At 49.5% G+C, this 22,594-nt stretch overlaps 1 protein-coding gene across 1 annotated transcript; it reads left to right on the forward strand.

Moving 5' to 3' along the window:
- The first annotated feature begins 553 nt into the window (after positions 1-553).
- Positions 554-13,599, forward strand: LOC101391330 (E3 ubiquitin-protein ligase TRIM65). The gene is made up of 9 exons (XM_087441589.1): positions 554-1,535; positions 2,141-2,144; positions 8,190-8,233; positions 8,525-9,195; positions 10,270-10,365; positions 10,562-10,795; positions 11,684-11,846; positions 12,065-12,127; positions 13,010-13,599. Exons 1-9 carry the CDS (start codon positions 1,442-1,444, stop codon positions 13,564-13,566), a joined length of 1,926 nt encoding a protein of 641 aa, XP_087297715.1. The 5' UTR covers positions 554-1,441; the 3' UTR covers positions 13,567-13,599.
- Positions 13,600-22,594: the final 8,995 nt, after the last annotated feature.

Here is a 22,594-nt window from a genome sequence, read left to right on the forward strand (position 1 = left end):
TTCTTCCTCCTGCTCTCATTTTCCTGAATCCAAGAGGCCTGGAGAGTGCTGAGAAACAGAAGGTGGGACAGATGGGCTACCCACCAGGGAGCTGGAAAGAGACACGGGGAGGAGTATGCGATGGTTTTTAAGGGAAAAAAGTCTTCCTGGAAGAGAGTGACTAGGTTCCCATTTTCTCTGCAAGGAAGAAGGTGAGTAAGAAATGTGAGGTGAGAACCAAGTAACCAACATGCTAAGTATTGATGGCTTCAGGCATCAGGCAGGGTGTGGGATCCTCAAAAGGCGTTAGGTGGTCCCCTCCCAGAGGGTGCTTACAGTGCGGAGACAGCATGTACACACAAAAGTAGTGAACAAGGTATATGATTGTATCAGCCAGGGTCCAACAGACACAGAGACCACTGCAGTTGTCAGTGGTGGAGAAAGGAAAGGGCCTGGGGGACACAGGTGTCACAGATGCAGTGACTGCAGGATGCAGTTATTGCTCCCAGGACAGGAGCAAAGAGAAGAGGTTGGGATTATTAAAATGTAGAGCCTCTGAGGAGGGCCCCTGTGGAGAAGGAGATGGGTGGGAGGGGGAGCTAGTGAGGCTGGTTCTAGGAGTGTAGTAAAACTGCAAATGAACCACCACTACTCCTGGAACCAGCTATCACTGCCAGAGCAAAGCTGTGTCGCTGTGGTTTCTGTGATAGGAAGGAGTACATCCCTCTTCTTCCTCTAGCCTTGCAGTCTCCCTCTCACGTTCCCTACAGGCAAGCCTATCAGAGAGCAAGCTGGTAAAGGAGAATGGGCTTGGCAGCTTCCCAGCCCCAGCAGCACAGGGCAAAGTCTGGAGGGTGGGTTGAGGCTGAGAGCTAACAGTAACCAGCTCTGCCCACGTCTTTGGCTCCTCAGCATCTATATACATGCTGCTCTGCATATTGGAACTTCCAGACAATGGTCAAAACACCTTTATGCCTCCATATAACAAGATGCAACTACTTTTTACACAAACATCATATTGCTCTCTCCCCAACATAAGACAGTGCCGGGGCTGGCCTGGTGGTGCAGCGGTTAAGTGCGCGTGCTCCGCTGCCGTGGCCTGGGGTTTGCAGGTTCGGATACCGGGCGCGCACCGATGCACCGCTTGTTAAGCCATGCTGTGGCGGCGTCCCATATAAAGTAGAAGATGGGCACAGATGTGAGCCCAGGGCCGATCTTCCTCAAGAAGAAAGGGGAGGATTGGCATGGGATGTTAGCTCAGGGCTAGTCCTCCTCACTAAATAAATAAATGGATTAAAAAAACAAAACAAAACATAAGACAGTGCCAACAGTCATTGTTTCCAGGTCTGAGAGACAATCACATCTATTTCTGGGCTATGTTAATTACTCTTCAAATTGCGTTGGTGGGTTAGACAGCACCCAGTTCGTGATAGGCAGCTAGCTCAGGCTGCATGGTCACTTGATGTCCCATGGTTACATGGCAGGAGCTGTTTCTCAAAAGGAGAAGAGTTATCTGCAAAAGAAGGCATGGATCTATTCCAAAACCCTGGATTCCTGCATGGTGATTCTCCAGTCGGGGCTTGCCAGAGGCTCCTTACAGCATCAGCATTTGCAAAAGATCATCTGAGTGTTGCTGAATCTACTCAGTCATAAAGCCCAGGTGGCAGCCCAGAGCTAAGTTTTTAATAATCTTACAACACAGAAAGATGTTCATCAGTAAAGCTTGCCCCTGGAGTGAACTGTTATTCCATTAAGCCAGTTTAATTCCTTGATCAGTTTTCTATACAGTGCAATTAAATTGTTTCTAAATTTTCTATTTTCATTTTTACTTAAAAATACTTTCATTAAGAGAACTACAAGACATTATTGAGGGAAATCCATGATGACATAAAGAAATGGAAAGATATCCCATGCACGTGGATTGGAAGAATAAACATAGTTAAAATGTCTATATTACCTAAAGCAATCTACAGATTCAATGCAATCCCAATCAGAATCCCAATGACATTCTTCACAGAAATAGAAAAAAGAATACTAAAATTTATATGGGGCAACAAAAGACCCCGAATAGCTAAAGAAATCCTAAAGAAAAAGAACAAAGCAGGAGGCATCACAATTCCTGACTTCAAAACATACTACAAAGCAATAGTAGTCAAAACAGCATGGTACTGGTACAAAAACAGACACACAGATCAATGGAACAGAACTGAAAGCCCAGAAATAAAACCACACATATACGGACAGCTAGTTTTCGACAAAGGTGCTAAGAACATACAATGGAGAAAGGAAAGTCTCTTCAATAAATGGTGTTGGGAAAACTGGACAGCCACATGCAAAAGAATGAAAGTGGACCATGTGCTATCGCCATTCACAAAAATTAACTCAAAATGGATCACAGACCTGAAGGTGAGACCTGAAACTATAAAACTCATAGAAGAAAATATAGGCAACACACTATTTGACATTGGTTTTAAAGGAATCTTTTCGGATGACATGCCTACCCAGACTAGGGAAACTAAAGAAAAAATAAACAAGTGGGACTTTATCAGATTAAAGAGCTTTTATAAGACAAATGAAACCAGAATCAAGATGAACAAACAACCAACCAGCTGAGAGAGAATATTTGCAAAACATACATCTGACAAGGGGTTGATCTCCATAATATATAAAGAACTCACACAATTGAACAACAAAAAAACAAACAACCCGATCAAAAAATGGGCAGAGGAAATGAACAGACACTTCTCCAAGGAAGATATACAGATGGCCAATAGGCACATGAAAAGATGCTCAACATCACTAATCATCAGGGAAATGCAAATCAAAACAACACTAAGATACCACCTCACGCCTGTTAGAATGGCTATAATCACCAAGACAAAAAACAACAAATGTTGGAGAGGATGTGGAGAAACAGGAACCCTCATACACAGCTGGTGGGAATGCAAATTGGTGCAGCCTCTATGGAAAACGGTATGGAGATTCCTCAAAGAATTAAAAATAGAGATGCCCTATGATCCAGCCATCCCACTACTGGGAATCTATCCAATGCACCTGAAATCAACAATCCAAAGAGGCTTATGCACCCCTATGTTCATTGCAGCATTATTCACCATAGCCAAGAAGTGGAAGCAACCTAAGTGTCCCTTGACTGACGATTGGATTAAGAAAATGTGGTATATATATACAATGGAATACTACTCAGCCATAAAAAAAGACAAAATCGTCCCATTTGCAACAACATGGATGGGCCTGGAGCGTATTATGTTAAGTGAAATAAGCCAGAAAGAGAAAGACAAACACTGTATGATCTCACTCATATGTGGAATATAAACCAACACATGGACAGAGAAAACTGGACTGTGGTTACCAGCGCAGTGGGGGTGGGCACAAGGGGTGAAGGGAGTCATATATGTGGTGATGGACAAACAAAAATGTACAACCCAAAATTTCACAATGTTAGAAACCATTAAAACATCAATAAAAAAAAAATACTTTCATTAAGATAGTTGTTTTCCATGAGATTTTTATGGTGGAAATTTAATTCAATTTAACCAATTCTAGCTTTTGCCCTTGTGGGCTTCCTTTTGTGGCTATTATCTCCTCCATGTTTATTTTCCCCAAATCAAACTTGGCAGCTCAAAATCTAAGTCTCATATATCTAAATTTGTGTATTATAAACCATTGTTAGTTTTCTGTTAATTATTCCTAACAAGACACTTACAAAATGGGTAGAAGACTAATAGTTTGTGTTTCTTAGCTTTCCTATAAGGAAATTGTGAGCAAGTTCCCTCAGATATTCTTGGATTACTTTATGTCCAAAATGGGCTATTGCTTGTACTCACATTTCATTCTGATAACTTTGCACACACACCATCTACACAGTTGGCAAATCAAAGAGCAAAACATCCTCAAAATATGCCCTGCTTTGCTCAGTTGTTATGGATAGCCAATAAGCACATATTTGAAAAAGAAAGATTTAGAAGGCTCGATAGAGTTCTTGAACTGGACCCTGAAGTTGGAGAAAGGTGTGGTTGGCAGGTGCAAGAAGGATTGTTAGCCTGTCACCTACAGCTAGTGTTGCTCAGGTCTGTCACTTCTACCACAGGGCTAGAGCAAACCTCTGCTTATGTGCTGCCATGTGCTGCATAGCCACTACATGCCCAGGTCTGTGCTAGGTGTTGACAACCAAAGCTGAGTCACAGAGACCTGCAGAACACCGAGTGGAAGAAGGGAAGGCTGGAGGTGGGAAGGGGACAGCCAAGCAGCTGCTCTAATGGCCAGGGGAGATGCATCAGAACCTGGGCAGAGTTGGAGGGGTGGAAATGCCTAGCCAGAATCAAGCCCCATTGGGATACTTAGAAGGCAGCCACGTATTCAAGAATCACTACAAATTCTAAGCAGGATAAATAAAATATCTACACATAGATATAGTATAATCCCCTCTTCTGATGGGAAAAAAGGAGCAGCAATAAGACTGACAGCCAACTTCTCAACAGAAAAATATAAACCAGAAGACAGTGGAATTAAATCTCCAAAGTGCTGAAAATAGCTGCCAACCTAGAATTCTATACCCATGAAAATATCCTTTAAGAATGAAGCTGAGGGCCGGCCCTGTGGCTTGGTGGTTAAGTGCGCGCGCTGCGATGCTGGCGGCCCGGGTTCGGATCCCGGGTGCGCATCGAGGCACCACTTCTCCGTTCATCCTGAGGCCGAGTCCCACATACAGCAACTAGAAGGATGTGCAGCTACGACACACAACTATCCACTGGGGCTTTGGGGGGAAAAAATAAAATAAATAAAATCTTTAAAAAAAAAAAAAAAAGAATGAAGCTGATATTGGGCCGGCTCCGTGGCTTAGCGATTAAGTGCGCGCGCTCTGATGCTGGCGGCCCGGGTTCGGATCCCGGGCGCGCCCCAAGGCACCACTTCTCCGTCCAGCGCGAGGCCGAGTCCCACGTACAGCAACTAGAAGGATGTGAACCTATGACATACAACTATCTGCTGGGGCTTTGGGGGGAAAAAAATGAATAAATAAAATCTTTAAAAAAAAAAAAAAAAAAAGAATGAAGCTGATATAAAGGCATCTTTGACAACCAAAACCTGAGAGTATTTGTCACCTGCAGACCTGTTCTAAAGGAAATACTAAAAGGTGTTCCTCAGGAAGGAAAGAAAGGATCCCAGATGGAAGCTAGAGACACAGGAAGGAATGGAGAGCAATTAAAAAGGTAAATACATGGATCGATCTAAATAAATATTGACCATTTAAGCATTAATAGTGCCTTAAGTTTAAAAAAAAATAGAATTAAAATCCACAACAATAATAAAAGTTGGAATGAGATAAATGAAGTTAAAGTATTCTAAGGCTTTGCATTATCTAAGAAGAGATAAAAGTAAGACTTTATGTTATATTTTGATAAACCATGGATGCATGTTATAATTTCTCAGATAACTACCCAAAGAATAATAATAATAATAAAAAGTGTAACTACCAAGATAATAGAGAGGAAGGAGGAAATTTAATAGTAAAAAAATCAATAATGGTAAAACTACAATTCACCAAGAAAACATAATTAAAAATTTGTGTGCATCTAATGGTCTAGCCTGAAAATCAATAGAACTAAAAGGAGAAATAGGGCCGGCCCTGTGGCTTAGTGGTTAAGTGCGCACACTCCACTGCTGGCAGCCCGGGTTCGGATCCCGGGCACGCACTGACGCACCACTTCTCCGGCCATGCTGAGGCCACGTCCCACGTACAGCAACTAGAAGGATTTGCATCTATGACATACAACTATCTACTCGGGCTTTGGGGGAAAAAAATAAATAAAATTTAAAAAAATAAAAAATAAAAAAATAAAAGGAGAAATAGGCAAATCCATAATAATACTAGGAATTTTGTCAAATCTCTCAGTAACTGTTAAAGCAGACCAAAAAACCAATAGGGATAGAGATGCTTTTAACAACATTATTTCCAAATTTCATTACTGAAATATGTAGAACACTACACTGAACAACTGCAGAATACGCATTCTGAATTTTTAAGTGCATGTAGAACAGTTACCTACATTGACCATGTTCTAAGCCATAAAACAAGTCTCAAATAAATTCAAAAGATTTAAGTCAGAGCATATTATCTGATTATAGCAGAATCAAGTTAGAAATCAATAATAAAAAGCAATATTAGAAAATACTTGTATTTTTAGAAATTAAGCAACGTATTTCTTTTTTTTTTTATAATTTTATTTATTTATTTTTCCCCCAAAGCCCCAGTAGATAGTTATATGTCATAGCTGCACATCCTTCTAGTTCCATATGTAGGACGCGGCCTCAGCATGGCCAGAGAAGCAGTGGGTCGGTGCGCGCCCGGGATCCAAACCCCGGCTGTCAGCAGCAGAGCGTGTGCACTTAACCGCTAAGCCACGGGGCCAGCCCAACATGCTTCTAAATAACTCATGGATCAAAGAAGAAGTCACAATAGGAAAATGTATGTATGTATGTATGTATGTATGTATGTATTAACAAGTAAGAAAGGCTAAAAATCATTATATAAACATCCATCTCAGGAACTTAGAATAGCAAATTCAACCCAAAGAAAGTAAAAGGAAGGAAATAATAAAGAGAAGAGCAGAAATCAATGAAATAGAAAACAAACATACAATAGAACCATCAAAACCAAAAGCTGATTCTTCAAAAAGATTAACAAAATGGATAAACTTCTAGTGAGACTCACCACAAAAAAAGAAAATACAAATGATATCCAGAATGTAAAAGGGAGACACAACTACAGATCCTACAGTCTTTATAAGGATTGTAAGTGCTACTCTTAGGCATATACCCAAAAGAATTGAAAGCAAGGGGCCAGCCCCGTGGCTTAGCAGTTAAGCGCACACGCTCCGCTACTGGCGGCCCGGGTTCGGATCCCGGGCGTGCACCAATGCACCGCTTCTCCAGCCATGCTGAGGCCACGTCCCACATACAGCAACTAGAAGGATGTGCAGCTATGATGTACAACTATCTACTGGGGCTTTGGGGGAAAAAAAGGAGGAGGATTGGCAATAGATGTTAGCTCAGAGCCAGTCTTCCTCAGCAAAAAAAAGAAGAGGATTAGCATGGATGTTAGCTCAGGGCTGATCTTCCTCAAAAAAAAAAAAAAAGAATTGAAAGCAGGGACTCAAACAGATATTTGTACACCTATGTTCATAGCAGCATTATTCACAATAGCCAAAAGGTAGAAGCAACCCAAGTGTCCATCAACAGATTAATAGATAAACAAAATAGTGGAATATTATCCAGCCATAAACAGGAATGAAATTCTGACACATGCTATAACATGGATAAACCTTGAAAACATTAAGTGAAATAAGCCAGACTCAAAAGGACAAATATTGTATAATTTCACTGTTACAAAATATCTAGAGTAGGCAAATTCATAGAGATAGAAAGTAGATTAGAGGTTACCAGGGGGTGGAGGGAGAGGGGAATGAGGAATTATTGCTTAATGGTTACAACGTTTCTGTTAGGGGCGATGAAAAAGTTTTGGATATAGATAGTGGTGATGGCTACATTCCTTTTTTGCTTCTGAAGATCAGAGCCAGAGTGGAAGCATAATCTTTAGGATCACCAATCAGATAATCTTTGCACCACTCAACTTTAGACCAAGAAGAGGCCTCAAAACATCATCTCCTACAACAGCTCTGTCAATTCTCAAGAGAAGAACTATGGTCCAGAGAGATTAAATGAGTTGCCCAAGAATCTACTGCCATTTAGTTACCATTTCCCCTCTCTGGTGAGAGAGGAGGGTGAGTCCCAGAAGTCCACTGCAAGTGGCTCCAGGTGCAGCAGTGACTCTACCTCCTGCGACAAAGGCTCTGGAGTAACGCATCGCCTGTGGAAGGGCAGACTGCATCAGCACTGCAGCATGTCCAGGGGCACACCTTTTGCCCTGCTGACATCACAAGCAGAATGCTAGGGCTGGTCACACTTGAATTGTGACATCAGGGAGCAAAATTGAGGAGGGGGGCCAACTTGATAGGGAAACCACAAAACAGCAGCCAAAGGAAAGGTGAGAGGCGGTCATCAGACCACAGGGGACGTAAAGGGCTGGGGTGGCAGCATGCTGGACTGATGGGGATCCTCCCAGCAGCTGGTGAGTTGGGACAGGGGTGAGGCACCTGTGCCAGAGTGCCCAAAGGTTCTCCCTCCCACCGCAGGGCAGCCAAGCCTCTGGCTCTCCCTGTCATGCAGAGAGTTTCACGTAAGTACTGGGCTTCCTACCTTTCCTTCCAAAGGGCCAAGGAAGTGGCTCCTTTCACTTGTCATGATGTGACTTCTTTCTGCTCATCCACCCTCTTGTCCAGGATTTGTTCCAGGAATTAGTGCTGGGACAAGGAGAACACAATCCCAAATTTATGCCCTCAATGTGAGTTGACTGATGACACAGTACCCCATGAGCAGACAGCTGGTTCTAAGAGAAGGACTAGTGTGCCCCTCAAAGGCCCCTCAGCTCCTGCCTTGGCTTCAGCATGGCTTTGCTCTGTCTTTCCAGGGCCAGTCCAGGATCTCGTCCCAGCCCTGCAGCCCCCTGACCAGCCCTCAAGACCTCGCCGAGGCCAGTTCCTGATGAGTAACAACAGCCATCTCCGCAAGTTTGAGGACCAAGTCCTCTGTCCCATTTGCCTGGAGGTGTTCCGCAACCCAGTCACCACCGCCTGCGGGCACAACTTCTGCATGACCTGCCTCCAAGGTTTCTGGGACCACCAGGCTACCACGGATGAGGCACTCTATTGCCCCCAGTGCCGAGAGAGCTTCCCCTCCAGGCCGCGCCTCTGCAAGAATGGCACCCTGGAGGAGATGGTGACCTGCTTCACCCAGACCAAGGGCCAGACCTTGGGGTCCTCACGGAACCTGGCTGGGCCCAGGGACGTACCCTGTGACTTCTGTTCCCCCCAGAAACTCAAGTCAGTCAAGTCATGCCTGCAATGCATGGCCTCCCTGTGCGAGAAGCACCTGCGCAGCCACTTTGAGGACCAGGTGTTCCAGGACCACCAGCTGCTGGAGCCCGTGTGGGATCTTAAGAGCCGCGTGTGCCGTAAGCACCGCAAGCTGCAGCGGCTGTACTGCCGCACGGAAGGCTGCTGCGTGTGCGGGGCCTGCCTGCTGGAGGAGCACAAGAACCACGACACCATCCCCCTGGAGGAGGAGCGCGCCCACAAGGAGGTGGGGTGGGAGGGTGGAAGCCAGGGGGCTCGTGGTTCTGAGTCTTTCAAGCCCTGGCCACACCTTTCCTTGGAGGAAAATTATACAGCCATTAAAGTGATGATCACAAGGGCCATGCCATGACATGAAAAAGTGCTGGCAATTTAAATGAATAAGGATCCTAAATTGTATGTATGAATCCTATGTTAAATTTTTTGCACAGAAAAAGAAAAGGCTGAAAGAAAACATCAAAATACAAACACGTCATGTTAGGTTGGGCAAATCCCTTCCTTTTTATCTATTTTCAAATTTTATTTAATATATTTGTATTGCTTTTTATAGTGCAATACTTATATTTTAGATATTCTATCGTGTATGTTCTATAACAGTGCTATTCCAGCAGAGCCAGCTGTCAATGGTCCTTGGCCAGACAAGGAGCTTGTGCCGAAGTGTAAACCAACTCACCACACTGTTTAGTTCAGCTGACACCTTTTTCATAGCACGACTTTCTCAACAAAGGAAGCAGTGTTGATTTACAGTCTGGCGTGAGCTTCTTACTTTGTTGTGGGTCAGCAACAGTTCGTGGACAGACACTTGGAATAGCATAGTTCTATAACATATTACAGAACATGAAAATGCCCCTTGCTGGAATAGGTGGGGACTAAAGGCTTCTGTAGGACTTGGGGACACAGTGCTGCTTGGCCTGGCAGCGCTACCCTAGGGGCCCAGGGCTCCATATCTGATATGCCCCTCCTCGACTCACTGTGTCTCATGCCTCTCCAGCCACCGAGCCCTCCACAGCCCCTTCTTGTGACCTGAAACCCAAAGGTCATCACTGTCAGGAGCAGAGAACCTGATTCCTAAGAATGGGGAGGGACACTCCCAGGGAGGGAGAGACCAAGAGCAGAGGAGTGGACCCTGGCCATCTGCCCTTCAACTCTGGTCATTCTCATTCTCATTCTCATTTAAGCTTCTTAAGGAATGTAAAAGGTATGTCTCTTCTGGGCTTTGACATGGGGCTGCTTGCAGAAGGGCTTCTGCTAGTCACCTCTCTGCATCAGGGGCCCTCTCTTCCACTCCACTCTCTCACCTCAGCTCAAGGTTCAGAAGGTCCAGGCCAATGTGGAGAACCAGATGCTGATCATCACTTCCGACAGTCAGAAGCACCGGGGGCAGGTGGCGTTTCTCTCGGTAAGGTTGGCCCACCCCCTCCCCAGGTCCAGGCTTCCCCAGCACCCTGCATCAGGCTGAGGGGAACTCTCAGGGCTTGGAGTGGATGGTGTGGGGCCAGGCAGACAGGATGCCTAGGCCGGCTCTGGGCCATGACAATAGGAGTACCGGGGTGGGGCTCAGAGATGCCTCTCTGTGCACCTTCTCACCCCCCAAGAAATTGATCCAGACAACGCGCGATGAGGTGAACGCCTGCTTCTTGGAGATCATCCAGGATGTCAAACAGCTGCAGACGAAGGTCTTGGATTTTGTGGAGAAGGAGGAGGCAGCTGCCCTGGGGAAGCTGGGCAGCTCCATCCAGCAGAGCCACAACCGGCTCCTGAAACTGGAAGGGGACAGCATCTGGCTCCGCACCCTGCTCACCAACCAGAACGACCAGCAATTTCTGCAGGTGAGGCCCCACCCCACCCCCACCTCTGCCCCAGGCCCTGTCACAACCTCCACTCCCCCTCTACCCACAGAAATACCCAATCTGCCCAGACCTTGGAAAAAGAGATCAGCATTTGGGGCTGCATCACTTTGTCCATTCCTCTGCCTCAGGGAGCCGCCATATCCATCCTGAGCTTAGAGCAACACCCTTGGCCTCTTCCTCCACCTCAGCGCTCAGCCTTACCCTAACTTTCCTGCCTTCAGTTCCCTGGAACAGATGAGGGTGTATCCTGGGATTCTGGGCATCTGACACAGTCTAAGTTTCTCCACACTGCCCCGGGCCAGGACTGGAAGGGAGAACAGCACAGTCTATACTGCCTGGATTGAAATCCTTCTTCCTTCCCTGGTCTGGTGCTGCTTCATGAGGGTACCAGGCAGGGTAGCTGCCGGAGGGCGCGGCCTTCTCTATGGGCAGGGCCCTGGGCTGGCCAAACCCTGTGCTTGGGAACTCTTAGCTCAGATCCCCTTTCTTCAGTGGTCATCACACCCCTGAGCAGATTTCTAGGGCTATTACTCACCTTGTCCCATGCACAACAGGAAGCATTTGGCAAGGTTTTTCAGTAAGCAATTAAAGGCTCAAAAGAAACCCTCTTCCCATTGTTTTTGAAAAACTCACTTTGCTTAACACACTAGGCCACAGTGGCCCTACCTTTGGCAAAGCCCTAACCTAAGATGTCCAGACAACCAGGAGGAGGGGACACAAATGTCCAGGTTTGAAAATGGACAGCTTCTCCTCCTGCCCCATGCTCTGGGGACCACTAAGCCGTTGCCATAAGCTGATGCTATAAGCCGTTGCCATCTGCCTGGTGCTGGCTAACAAGTGGTATTGCCGGCCCCTCCCTGCATGCAGGAGTTCCCCAGGCTGAAGCACTTCCCAGCCTCCATGGAACCCCTGATGGGCACCAACTGTGAGGAGAAGCAGAGCTTTCTCCAACTGCCAGAGACCCTGGTGGAGCTCCGGACCCGGCTGGTGGACATGGGTCTCAGCTTCATCAACCAGCTCCTCCTGAATGGTCAGTACCTGGCGGCCTGGGGCCCCTGGAGACTCAGCTGCATTCTGGGGGTGGGACTGCTCTACGGGGCAGTGGTTGGGGTTCTGGGCACTTGTAGAGAACCCTGCCTGTGCATGTGCACCTTCCCCAGGTGAAACAGCCTCCTGGAAGCCCATGCCCTCTCTGGAAGGATGCTGGGCTGTGAGAGCGTCCTCAGCAAAGCCCCCCAATCTCCCCAGGCATTAAGATGAACTCCTATGAAGTGCTTCCCGCAGCTGTGGACAGGAAAACACTTCTCAAGTGTGAGTCCTCAGTACTGGGGTCCGGCCCCAGGGGTGGGAGGGAAACGAACAGGGCTCCAGACGCCTTGACTTCCCCAGCCCCGCCTCCATTCAGGCCAGGGATCCAGAGAGATGCCAGCTCTCTCTTGCCCTGACCTCCCACTCTGGACTGGAGACCTCAGAAGGACTTGGCCTGCAACTCCAAGGCTCTGATAGGAAGGGAAAAGACTGTCCTGTCCCCCTCCCTTGGGTGGGGCAAGGCCTCACCTACTGCCCAGAGGCCGGCTCCACAGCCCTCCCTGGCCCTGGTGTGGCACAACCTCTGCCCTCAGCTGGGTGCCTGCCAGCCTCCCCTGGGCTTTAGCCAGCTTGGCTGACCCTGTCCATTTCTACCTCAGATAATCTCCCTTTCATTTGGTGTTCCCACGGCCCCTCTCCCAGGCTAGGCTGAGGGCCAAATCCCAGTGACTTCTCTGTGATCTTGAGGGTCAAGGTTGTATTGCCTTTGGTGAACCCCCCCCCCCCCCCCCGAGTGACCTTCTCCGGGAGTCCTTGGCTCTCCTTCACTCCCACTCAGTCTTGCCTCCTGAATAAATAAAAAGGGAGATTATGTGAGGGTCTGGTGGGGGTGGGGAGGGAGACTCTTGGTTCTCAACTTCTTTAGAAAAGTGGACCTTTGGACAGCACCCAACTCATCCTTCCTCCAGACTGTCAGCAGCTCCTGGGGGCCAGGGTTGGATACTTAAAGGGGTGGCAATAGAGGGCCACACCTAGGAGCCGGGGTGGGGGGATTGGGGGGTGGTGGAAGCACTTGGTAACATATGCAAACGCCACGCATAGCACCTCCTTCCTCTACCCTGGGGGCCCCTGACCCTGGCTCTCTTTCCGTCGCCCTCCCTCCAGGTTACTGCAACCTGAACTTCGACCCCGCCACGGCCAGCGAGGAGCTGTTCCTGTTCAAGGAGACGCACTCAGTGCTGAACCTGGGCATCCTCCTGGAGCCCTTAGCCGCCGGCGGCCCCTTCCTGGGCTTCAAGCAGTGGCCGCAGGTGCTGTGCTCGCGCGGCCTGTTCGAGGGCCGCCACTACTGGGAGGCGGAGGTGTCCAACTCGTGGGTGTGCCTGGGCGTCACCTACCGCCGCAGCCCCCCGTTCAGCGGCCGCCCGCGCCGCAACATCGTCTACCTGCTGGGCCGCAACCCCTACTCGTGGTGCCTGGAGTGGGACTCGCTCAAGTTCTCAGTGTGGCACAACAACACGCAGACGGTGCTGCACGGCGGCTACCACCGCGCGCTCGGCGTGGCGCTCGACTGCGGCGGCGGCTGCCTCTCTTTCTACGGCGTGGCGGGCGGCGTGAGCCTCCTCTACCGCTTCCTCGCCTCCTTCCTGGAGCCGCTCTACCCCGCGGTCATGGTCAGCAGCGGTGCCTCGGTCACGCTCAAGCAGCGCCCGGAGGCCTAGGCGGCGGCCAATAAAGCTGGACTCGAGCGCTGGCTGGGCTCGCGGGGAGGGGCGCGCCGGGGAGGGGCCGCCTGTCTGGGCGGCTGGGGCCCTGTGTGGTCCCCCGGCCCGGGGATGAGGGGTGGGCGGCGAACCTGCCTCGCCACCCGCTGGTGGGACTTCATCTCCAGCGCCTGCCCGGTGGTCCCGGAATCCCAGAAAACTGGCAGACCCCTCCGTCCCCACAGCCACAGGAGAAGGGCTCTGAACCAGGCTGGAGTTCCCCCGGGGCCGGGGACAGTCCTGTGGCCTCGGGAGGGGAGTTCCCTGACCGGGTGCACAGCCTGCCCCTCCACTCCAACCCCCAAATCATACCAGAGACCCCTGGCCTTGGTTCTCCAGACTGGCCCTGGCCACTCGGTACCAGGGACTTGTCCCCAAAGCCCTTGTAGCCTGACAGTGAGCGGGGCTTGGACCAGGTGGCTTGTCTCTCAGGGTTCCTCCCCCCACAGGCGGCCACACTGAGAGGTGGCACCTGACAGACTGGGGTTGAGGTGTTCTGTCTGAGTTACTGGCTTAGTTGGGAGCTGCGCAGTTGAGCTGGAGGAACCCAGCTGATCTTAGACCCAAAAAAGAAAGGCAGAGGGCCTGGGTCCAGGTCTGGGCTGGGGCTGCTGACCCTACTGCCCAGAGCAGAGCTTCTCACACTCGGGAGGGGCTGTAGAACTGAGGCTATCCTGGGTGGGGGGCTATCCTTACACCACTCTGCAGCCTCCTCAGTGTTCCTGAAAGCCGCTTTCCCTGCCCCCAGCCATAGGCCGACGGCACCCAGCTCCCAGAGGGTACACTGCCCAAAGGCAAAGGGGCTTCGTCCACATCCAGGCCTCTGCCATCCCACCTGCCCAGCAGGGTGTGTGGAAGTCTGCCCAAAAGGCTGAACCCCTGCCTGGCAGGCCACTGCCCTGCAACCCTGGCAGGAGCATGACTGGGGACTCGGCCCCTCTGAGGAAGCCACCTGGGCATTTCCAGCCTCAACCGGACGCTTGTTCCTGTGGTTTCTCAGGCGAGGGCTCTTGGTAAGGTTAATAATTGGCTCTGAAAAAGAAATGATACAAGTCACAGGAGAAAATCCCTAAGGAAACGTAGTCCAGAACCAGGCCAAAAGGCGCCCCACGGGGGTGTGCCTGAATTCCACCCCCGCCTGGCCTGTTCTCAGAGAAATTAGTGACCCTAGTTCCTCATTAGGAGGAGTCATTTTGGAGCCGGAGTGGAGTAGGATGCACAGCGGGTGTAGGGTGTGCTCTGAAAGTCTTGCAGGGTGGGGTGCCCTTTGGCGGCTCTGAGCAAGTCTTGGCTGTGGTCTCTTGTTGACTTTCCTCCCTGGAGTCTTTGCTCAGCACCAATTCCAGTCGCCTTTATTCCCCATAGGCTGCTACCCGTGTTGATGGGTAGGAATGTAATCTAAACCTTTCCCCGATATTCAGGAGAAACCTTTCACACCAAAAAGCCTCAATCTTGCCTCTCCATCCCCCAATCTTTATTATTCCCAGCCAAGGGACTGCAGGCTTCTGCATCACTGGGCTGAGGTCAAGAAATACTGAGGAGGTGAATGCATGAGCCAAGGGGACAGCAAGGGTCTGCTCTGGCGAGCTGCATGGATCTCAGAGTCCTTCCCCATCGGGGAGCTGACAAGGAGGGGGCTACCCTTGCCAGCTCCTTCTGGCTCTAAAGGACACTTAATCCAGGGTGGCCGGTGAAGCTGGAACCCTGACACCCACAGGCGCATGCTAGTGTGAAATCCACATCTGAATTTAAGAGGGGTGTTATTTGCTTTCCTAAACAGTTCTTCATTTGCAGTTCCTAGGCCCCTAGGGATCCACAATGGTAGTCCTGGGGGTCCTCAAATACTTTTTAGTATTTCAAAAAGCCGAAAGGGCAAGCAGGCCTGCACGTCGGTGAGGCAGGCCAGCAAACTGAAATGTTAGGGTTCTTCTCACGTCTCAGCACGTGCCTCACGGGGAAAATATCATAGAGGGGGTCCTTCGGGGTGCAAGATCAGCCAGTGCTCTTGGATCATCCACATGGGTGAACCCCACTGCTCCCCTTTCCCCCACTGTGGAGAGACCAGGGAGGGGACTGTCTGTGGAATGCCACCCACGCACTCCTCATGCCTTCCTGCTCCTGCTTTAGCACTCAACAAATGTTGTATTTAATGTGAATCCAAACAGGCTGTAAACTACTCTATCTTCAAGGATTATTTCACTTAAAAATTTTGTGTTATTCCTTACAAAAAGATTGTGTTCCTGTATAACTTGGGTAATTTTAAAATTAATCTTTTTGCATTTTCTATAAAAGTACTTTTGCTTTCTGGCCGGCCTGGTGGCAGCGGGTAAGTGCGCACGCTCTGCTGCGGCGGCCTGGGGTTCGCAGGTTCGGATCCTGGGCGCGCATCAATGCCCACTTGTCAAGCCATGCTGTGGCGGCTTGACATATAAAGTAGAGGAAGATGGGCACGGATGTTAGCCCAGGGCCAATCTTCCTCAGCGAAAAGAGGAGGATTGGTGACAGATGTTACCTCTGGGCTGATCTTCCTCACCAAAAAAAAAAAAAAAAAAGTAGTTTTGCTTTTATTTAACAAACATATAGTGTGTACAATGTGCCAGCCACTGTTCATGGCAAATATGAACTCATATGATCCTCATAACAACCCTATAGATAAGTATTATTAATTATTCCCATTGTGTGGATGAGGAAACCTGGAGTGAGAGGTTAAGTGACTTGTCCAAGGTCACGACGGTATATAAGTTGAGGAGCCAGGATTCAAACCCAGGCAGTCTGCTTTTTTTAACTGCTATGCTACACCACCTCTCCTACAGTGTGTTCATTGTAGGCAATTTACACAATATGGAAACAAATGAAGAAAATAAAACAACCCATAATCCTACCCTCCAGAGATAACCTCTCCTGGAGTGTTTCTTTTTTCTTTTTTTGTGAGGAAGATCAGCCCTGAGCTAACATCCATGCCAATCCTCCTCTTTTTGCTGAGGAAGACCGGCCCTGAGCTAACATCTATTGCCAATCCTCCTCCTTTTTTTTTTTTTCCCCCCTTTTTCTCCCCAAAGCCCCAGTAGATAGTTGTATGTCATAGCTGCACATCCTTCTAGTTGCTGTATGTGGGACGCTGCCTCAGCATGGCTGGACAAGTGGTGCGTCGGGGCACGCCCGGGATCCGAACCCGGGCCGCCAGTAGCAGAGCACGCACACTTAACCGCTAAGCCACGGGGCCGGCCCCTGGAGTGTTTCTTTCCAGTCTTCTTACACAGATAGAGCTATGGAGCAACTGAAGATGCTGATAGCTAGAAGATAGAGTTACAACTCACATCGTGCATTTTCACCAGTATCATACTGTGTGCATTTTCCAAAGTCACTTTCAAAATGCAAAAATGGCTTGTTCACTGGCTGCGTAATATTACATCCTACAAATCTATCTAATAGCTTTGTTTTAACTCCTTCCCCAGGTCCCCTTAGAGGTGGGTGGCAAGTGGCATTCCAGCCAAAACTGCAAATGTTGCTTCCTCGATGTTACTCCAAGTTTGACCCAAACTCAGGAGGGCCAAAGTAGGGGCCAAAGGATGTTGCAACCACAACTGTTTCCATCTGTCTCATCATCCTGTCCCACAGATGGGAGAGCGTGGGAGCAGGACCAGATGGCAGGAGCCTAGGGAAGGAGCCTTAACCCTTTCCTCCGCCAAGGGATGGTGTGCTCAGGCTGGGGGTAGAAGGGAGAGGATGTTTGTGGGAGCCTCTGGCAGAGGCCCTGCCTGGCATACAGTTGGTACCCGATGGCTGTCAAGAGCATCTCACCCAAGAGAGCATAAACTCAACTCTGTGCTTTTCCTGTGAGGAAGGCACCTGGTGGCCTCCTGGATCAGGTCCCACCAGCTAAGAAGAGGTGGGCCACTTCCAGCCTGCCCTGCTGGCCCAGTCTCACCCCCACCCCTACTCCCCAGCTCCTTGCCACAAACATCAGTCTTCAGTAGCTCTCATGGTCTTTGTCACCAGCCCCACTCCATTCTACCCCCCAAAGTGTCTCACCTCCTGGCCTTTGCTCATGCCGTCCCCTCCACCGGGCGCATTCTTCCCCCCTCACTCCTTCCTTACTCCTCCTCATTACTTACTTACTCACTATGTACTCCTATTCAGTCAAGACTCAGCCAAGACGCACTGTGTTCCAAGAAGCCAATCTTGAACCCCCTCTCCTCAAGCCACGTGGGGTTCCCTCCTCTCTGCTCCCACAACACGCTCCCATGTGTCCCTCCTGGCACCCACCTCATCTCGTGTATGAATTCTCCATCAGACGTAGGGGCAGGCTGGGTATTTTGCCTCTGTCTCCAGGGCTTAACAGACGCCTGCCACATAGCAGGTGCTTGATAAACGTTGACCCAAGGGCTGAAGGAACCCCTCCAGAGGTTGGAGGATGGGAGGCCACTCAGGTCCTTTCCTGGGACAGGTCAGGCTTGGTGTGAGTGGCCCAGGCATGGCTGCTCACTTCCTTCCTTCTCCTCCCTTTGCCATCCCTCTGCTCCCTCCTGCAGCTGAGTCCGTGTACCCACTGACCCAGCTGGGAGCAAAGGACCTGCCTATTCCTCCTGTTTCCATTTCAACCTCCCCCAGCCTAAAGATTCCGTGAGGCGGAGGATGCTCTCGCGGGTGTGTGAGGAGGGAGACACACCCCTCTCTCAGCGGCTGTTTCCTGATCTGTAGAATGGCAGGGACATTTATTTTATATTTACTGAAGATTGTATGACTCCTAGTGCTTCTCATACCAGGCGGTTGGGAAACACAGTGCGTTTGGGGCAAGGGTGGGGCAAGTGAGGCACTCAACTCAGGCACAAAATTTAAGGAGAGATGCCAAAAACTCAGGAATCAAGATAATATTTTAATGCAGTATTTTACAAAATCAAAATTAATGCAAAAATCCATGAGGGATAGAATGTCAAAATTGTAAATAAAGACCAGATCTGACCCGGCACTGGTGCTACCTGCCTCATACCCCTCACACTAACCCCAGCACTGATTCCAATAAAAGTTTGTCCATGAAACCAGGTGACTCTTCCATTGGCCAGAGAGTTTGTTGATCTGATTTTCTAAAAATATTGCGTTAATTTATTATTTCTCTTGATTACTGAATTTTGTTGGCGTCCCTGTAACTTTTGAGTCCCAGGCAAGTGCCTCACTTGCTTCACTCTAGTTGAGGGTGTCACACGTCTGGAGGGGCTACTGGAATTTAGCTGGACTGGGGGGAGGTGTCAGGGATGCCAAATGTCTGCAATGCTCAGAACAGTCACACCCAAAATGCCCCTGTTAGTAATGTCTGTGTGCACCGATACTTCAAATGAAAAGTTAAACAACATTTGCTAAGCCGCTCACCCTTGCCAAAATAAATCTGAATCAAAGCATCAGAAGCCCAAGGGCACCCATTCAAAGGCTTTATGCTCCCTGCCAAGTGGTTCTGCAAGCCGAATCATCCTCATTTATGGCTACAGAGTCTTCCTGCCCGGAGGACATGTGTATTGGTGCTTTTGTGTTTCACATGCAGTTGGAGTTGACACTGATGGTTAGATTTCTGCCCAGATTGCTCCAATGATCCACAAATGTCCCTGAGTGCCTCCTGTGGGCCAGGCACAAGACTCCCCATGGGGGATGCAGTGGGAAGCAAGACTGCTCCAGTGCTGGCTGGGAGTGGAAGGGACAGGCCCTAATGTTGGTCTCAGTGGTGAGTGTATCTGGCCACACACTGAGATAAACATTCTTAAGGGGAAGAGATGACCAAGGAGCCATCCCACACCAGGCATCCCTAAAGAAACAAAGATGACCTGAGCATGTGCCCGCTGGATATGGGGGTGGTGCTGTCAGGAGGTGGAGACGGGTTATTTTGCCACATCACACTGAGCTTAGCTTGCCACCATGACAGTCCTCAATAACCATTATGTGGTGGTTAAGCACATGGACACCAAAGCCAGACTGCCTGGGTTCAAACCCTGGCCCTGCCACTTATAACTGTGTGACGTTGGACAAATTACTTAACCTCTCTGTGCCTTAGGTTCCTCATCTGAAAAGAGCAAATTAATAATAGTACCCACCACATAGAGGATTTAGCGAGTTAACCTATGTACCTAGCTATTTTTACTCATTCAACAAACATTCATTGAGCTGGGGTGGCAGAAAAAGAGGGAAGAATATTCTTCCCATAGGTCAGGCAGTAGGGACACAATGGTGCACTAAGAAAGACTCAGCCCTGCCCTCATGAAGCTTATGACCTAGTGATGGCAAGAAAGAGAGATTCATCACAGAATTGTTTAAATCAGAAGTCAGTAAACTATGGCCCATCACCTTTTTTGTACAGCTTGCAAGCTAATAAAGGTTTTTACATTTTTCAATGGGGAAGAAAATCAAAAGAATAATATTTCGTGATACGTGAAAATATACGACATCAAATTTCAGTGTCCATAAATAAAGCTTTATTGGGACACAGCCATGCTCGTTTGTTTACGGGTTGTCTGTGGCTGCTTTTGCCCACAATGGCAGAGTTGAGGAGTTGCACCAGAGACTGTCTGGCTTGCAAAGCCTAAATTATCTACCATTTGGCCCTTTTCAGAAAAAGCGCGCAACTCCTGATTTAAATCAATATAAACGCACAATTGTGGAAAGGGCCGAGATGAGAGGTAGATGTGCTAGGAGGAGGAATAACTGGGGGAACCAGCCTCGCCAGGGAAACCAGGGAAGGCTTCCTGGAGGAAGTGATGCTTGAGCTGTGATCTGAAATGACAGGAGTTATCCAGGCAAAGAGAGTCAGGAGGGTGCTCCAAGCCAGGAGGACAACAGGGGTAAAGACTCCGCAGCTAGGCAGGCGCAGCAAGCAGAGAGGGCGCGTGGCTGGAGGGTGGTGAGTGAGGGAGCGCGATTTGGGACTGGAAGGGTGGGCAAGGGCCAGGCTTTGAGGCCACACCAGGGGCTTGTCTTCATCTTGCAAGTCCCGGAAAGCCACTGCAGAGTTTTAAGCAGGGTGAGCAGCAGGGCAAGACCAGACTTACATTTCAGAAACATCAGTCCAGCTGATGAACAGGGATTTGAGGTCTGAGCTGGACAACAGTGGCTGTGGCTGGTCTGGGAGGGAGTGGTGGTAGAGATGATAGTACATGGTCAGACTGAAGAAATAGTAGGAGGTAAAGTGGGCAGGACTTGGTTATGGGTTGGATATGGGGCATAAGAGAGGTAGAAGGTCAAGAAAACTCACGGGATTTGACTCAGGCACCTAAGTGGATGCTGGCGCTGCCATTTACTGAAACAGGAAACACTGAAGAAAGACCAGGTTTAGCGGGGGTGGGGGAGCAGGATGGCATTGATGGCAAGTTCCCGCTGATGTTGGGCTTGGGGGACTTTGAGGCACACAAGGGAAGGCGCCAGGTTGGATATCTGGGCTAGACGTATAAACTGTGGGGTCGTCAGTATACAGGTGGTGGTTGGAGCCACGAGTGTAGAGTGGGAAGAGAAGAGGGTGAAGGTCAGAGCCTGTGGAGCTCTCCTATTCAAAGGTCGAGGGTAAACAAGAATGGCCGGAGAAGTGGGAGGAAACCCAGGGGAGAAAGAGGCCCTGCAAGCCAAGGGAAGAGCGAATTTCAAGGAGGGAGGCGTCAACGGGGTCAGACGCTTTAGGCAGATGAGGACTAAATATGTTCATTGGATGTGGTAACATGACCAGAAGGGGCAAAAGTTTGCCTACAGAGGGCGGAGGGAGGAGGGGAGGTGTGGAAATGGACCCAGTGAGAGGAGGCGCCTGTCACACCAAGTCTGGCTGTAGAGGGGGCCGGGGCAGGAGCTGGAGGTGGATATGAGTGGAAGGAGGGTAGATTTTTGTTTTTGTTTCATTTTAGGAGAGACCTGAGCTTGTTTAAATGCCAATCTTACACAACAGCCTAGCGGCATGATTCAGAACTCCTCTGGGTAGACTTGTGCCCAGCAGAAGTTTTAGATTTAGCAGGAAATGCCCCAAACCCCGCTGTTCCTAAAGCAAGAAGGAGACTAAGTGGGAAGGGGACAGGCCAGGAGCACTGGGGAAGATCCCTCAGAGGAGGTGAGTCTTGGGCTGCACTCTGAGGACAGGTGGCTCCATCAGGCCATGAGTGCACTATAGGCACTTGTACTGGGTTGAATAGTGTCCCCCCCAATTCAAGTCCACTCAGAACCTCAGAACGTGACCTTATTTGGAAATAGGGTCTTTACAGATGTAATTAGTCAAGATGAGGTCATACTGGAGTAGGGTGGACCCTAATCCAACGACGGATGTCCTTATAAGAAGAGAAAACAGAGACATGGAGATACACAGACACAGAGAGAAGACGGAGGCAGAGACTGCAGTGATGCGTCTGTGCAAGCCAAGGATCACCGCTCATCACCAGAAGCTAGGGGGAGGCAAGGAACAGATTCTCCCTCAGAGCCTCCAGAAGAAACCAACTCTGCCAGCACCTTGATCTCGGACTGCTGGCCTCCAGAACTGTGAAAGAATAAATTTCTGTTGTTGAAAGTCCCCGGGTTGTGGTCCTTGGTTATGGCAGCCCCAGGAAACCAAGACAGCACCTGTTGAATGTTGGATGCTCTGCCAGGTGCTGGAGACACAAAGCAGATAACCCCCCGGGGTGCTCCTGGCTCTGGGAATTGTGACATCAGGGGCCACTAGGGAAGAGGAGGGGGCACTTGGCCTTTGTCTCACAAACACTGGGGGTTACCCAGGATAGTGGGGTAGCATCTGTGTAAAAGGGAGGAGGTGACCAAAAGCAAGTCAGGGCTGGGGCAAAGGAAGGGAGGAGAGCAGCAGGAGACTAGGGGCCAGGAGAAATCTGAACTTGATTCTGGAGTGCTCTGGGCACAATGGATGGAGGCCCTCAGGGGAGTGGCATGATCCGATTGCATGATCCATGCGGAGTGGAGGTGAGAGAGAAGGCTCGGGAAGTGAAGTGAGGGCACATGGGAGGAGGGAAGGGCAGGAATG

This window comes from Ceratotherium simum, chromosome 16 (assembly GCF_057802395.1).
Source record: "Ceratotherium simum simum isolate JZ-2026a chromosome 16, ASM5780239v1, whole genome shotgun sequence".
Lineage (NCBI taxonomy): Eukaryota > Metazoa > Chordata > Mammalia > Perissodactyla > Rhinocerotidae > Ceratotherium > Ceratotherium simum.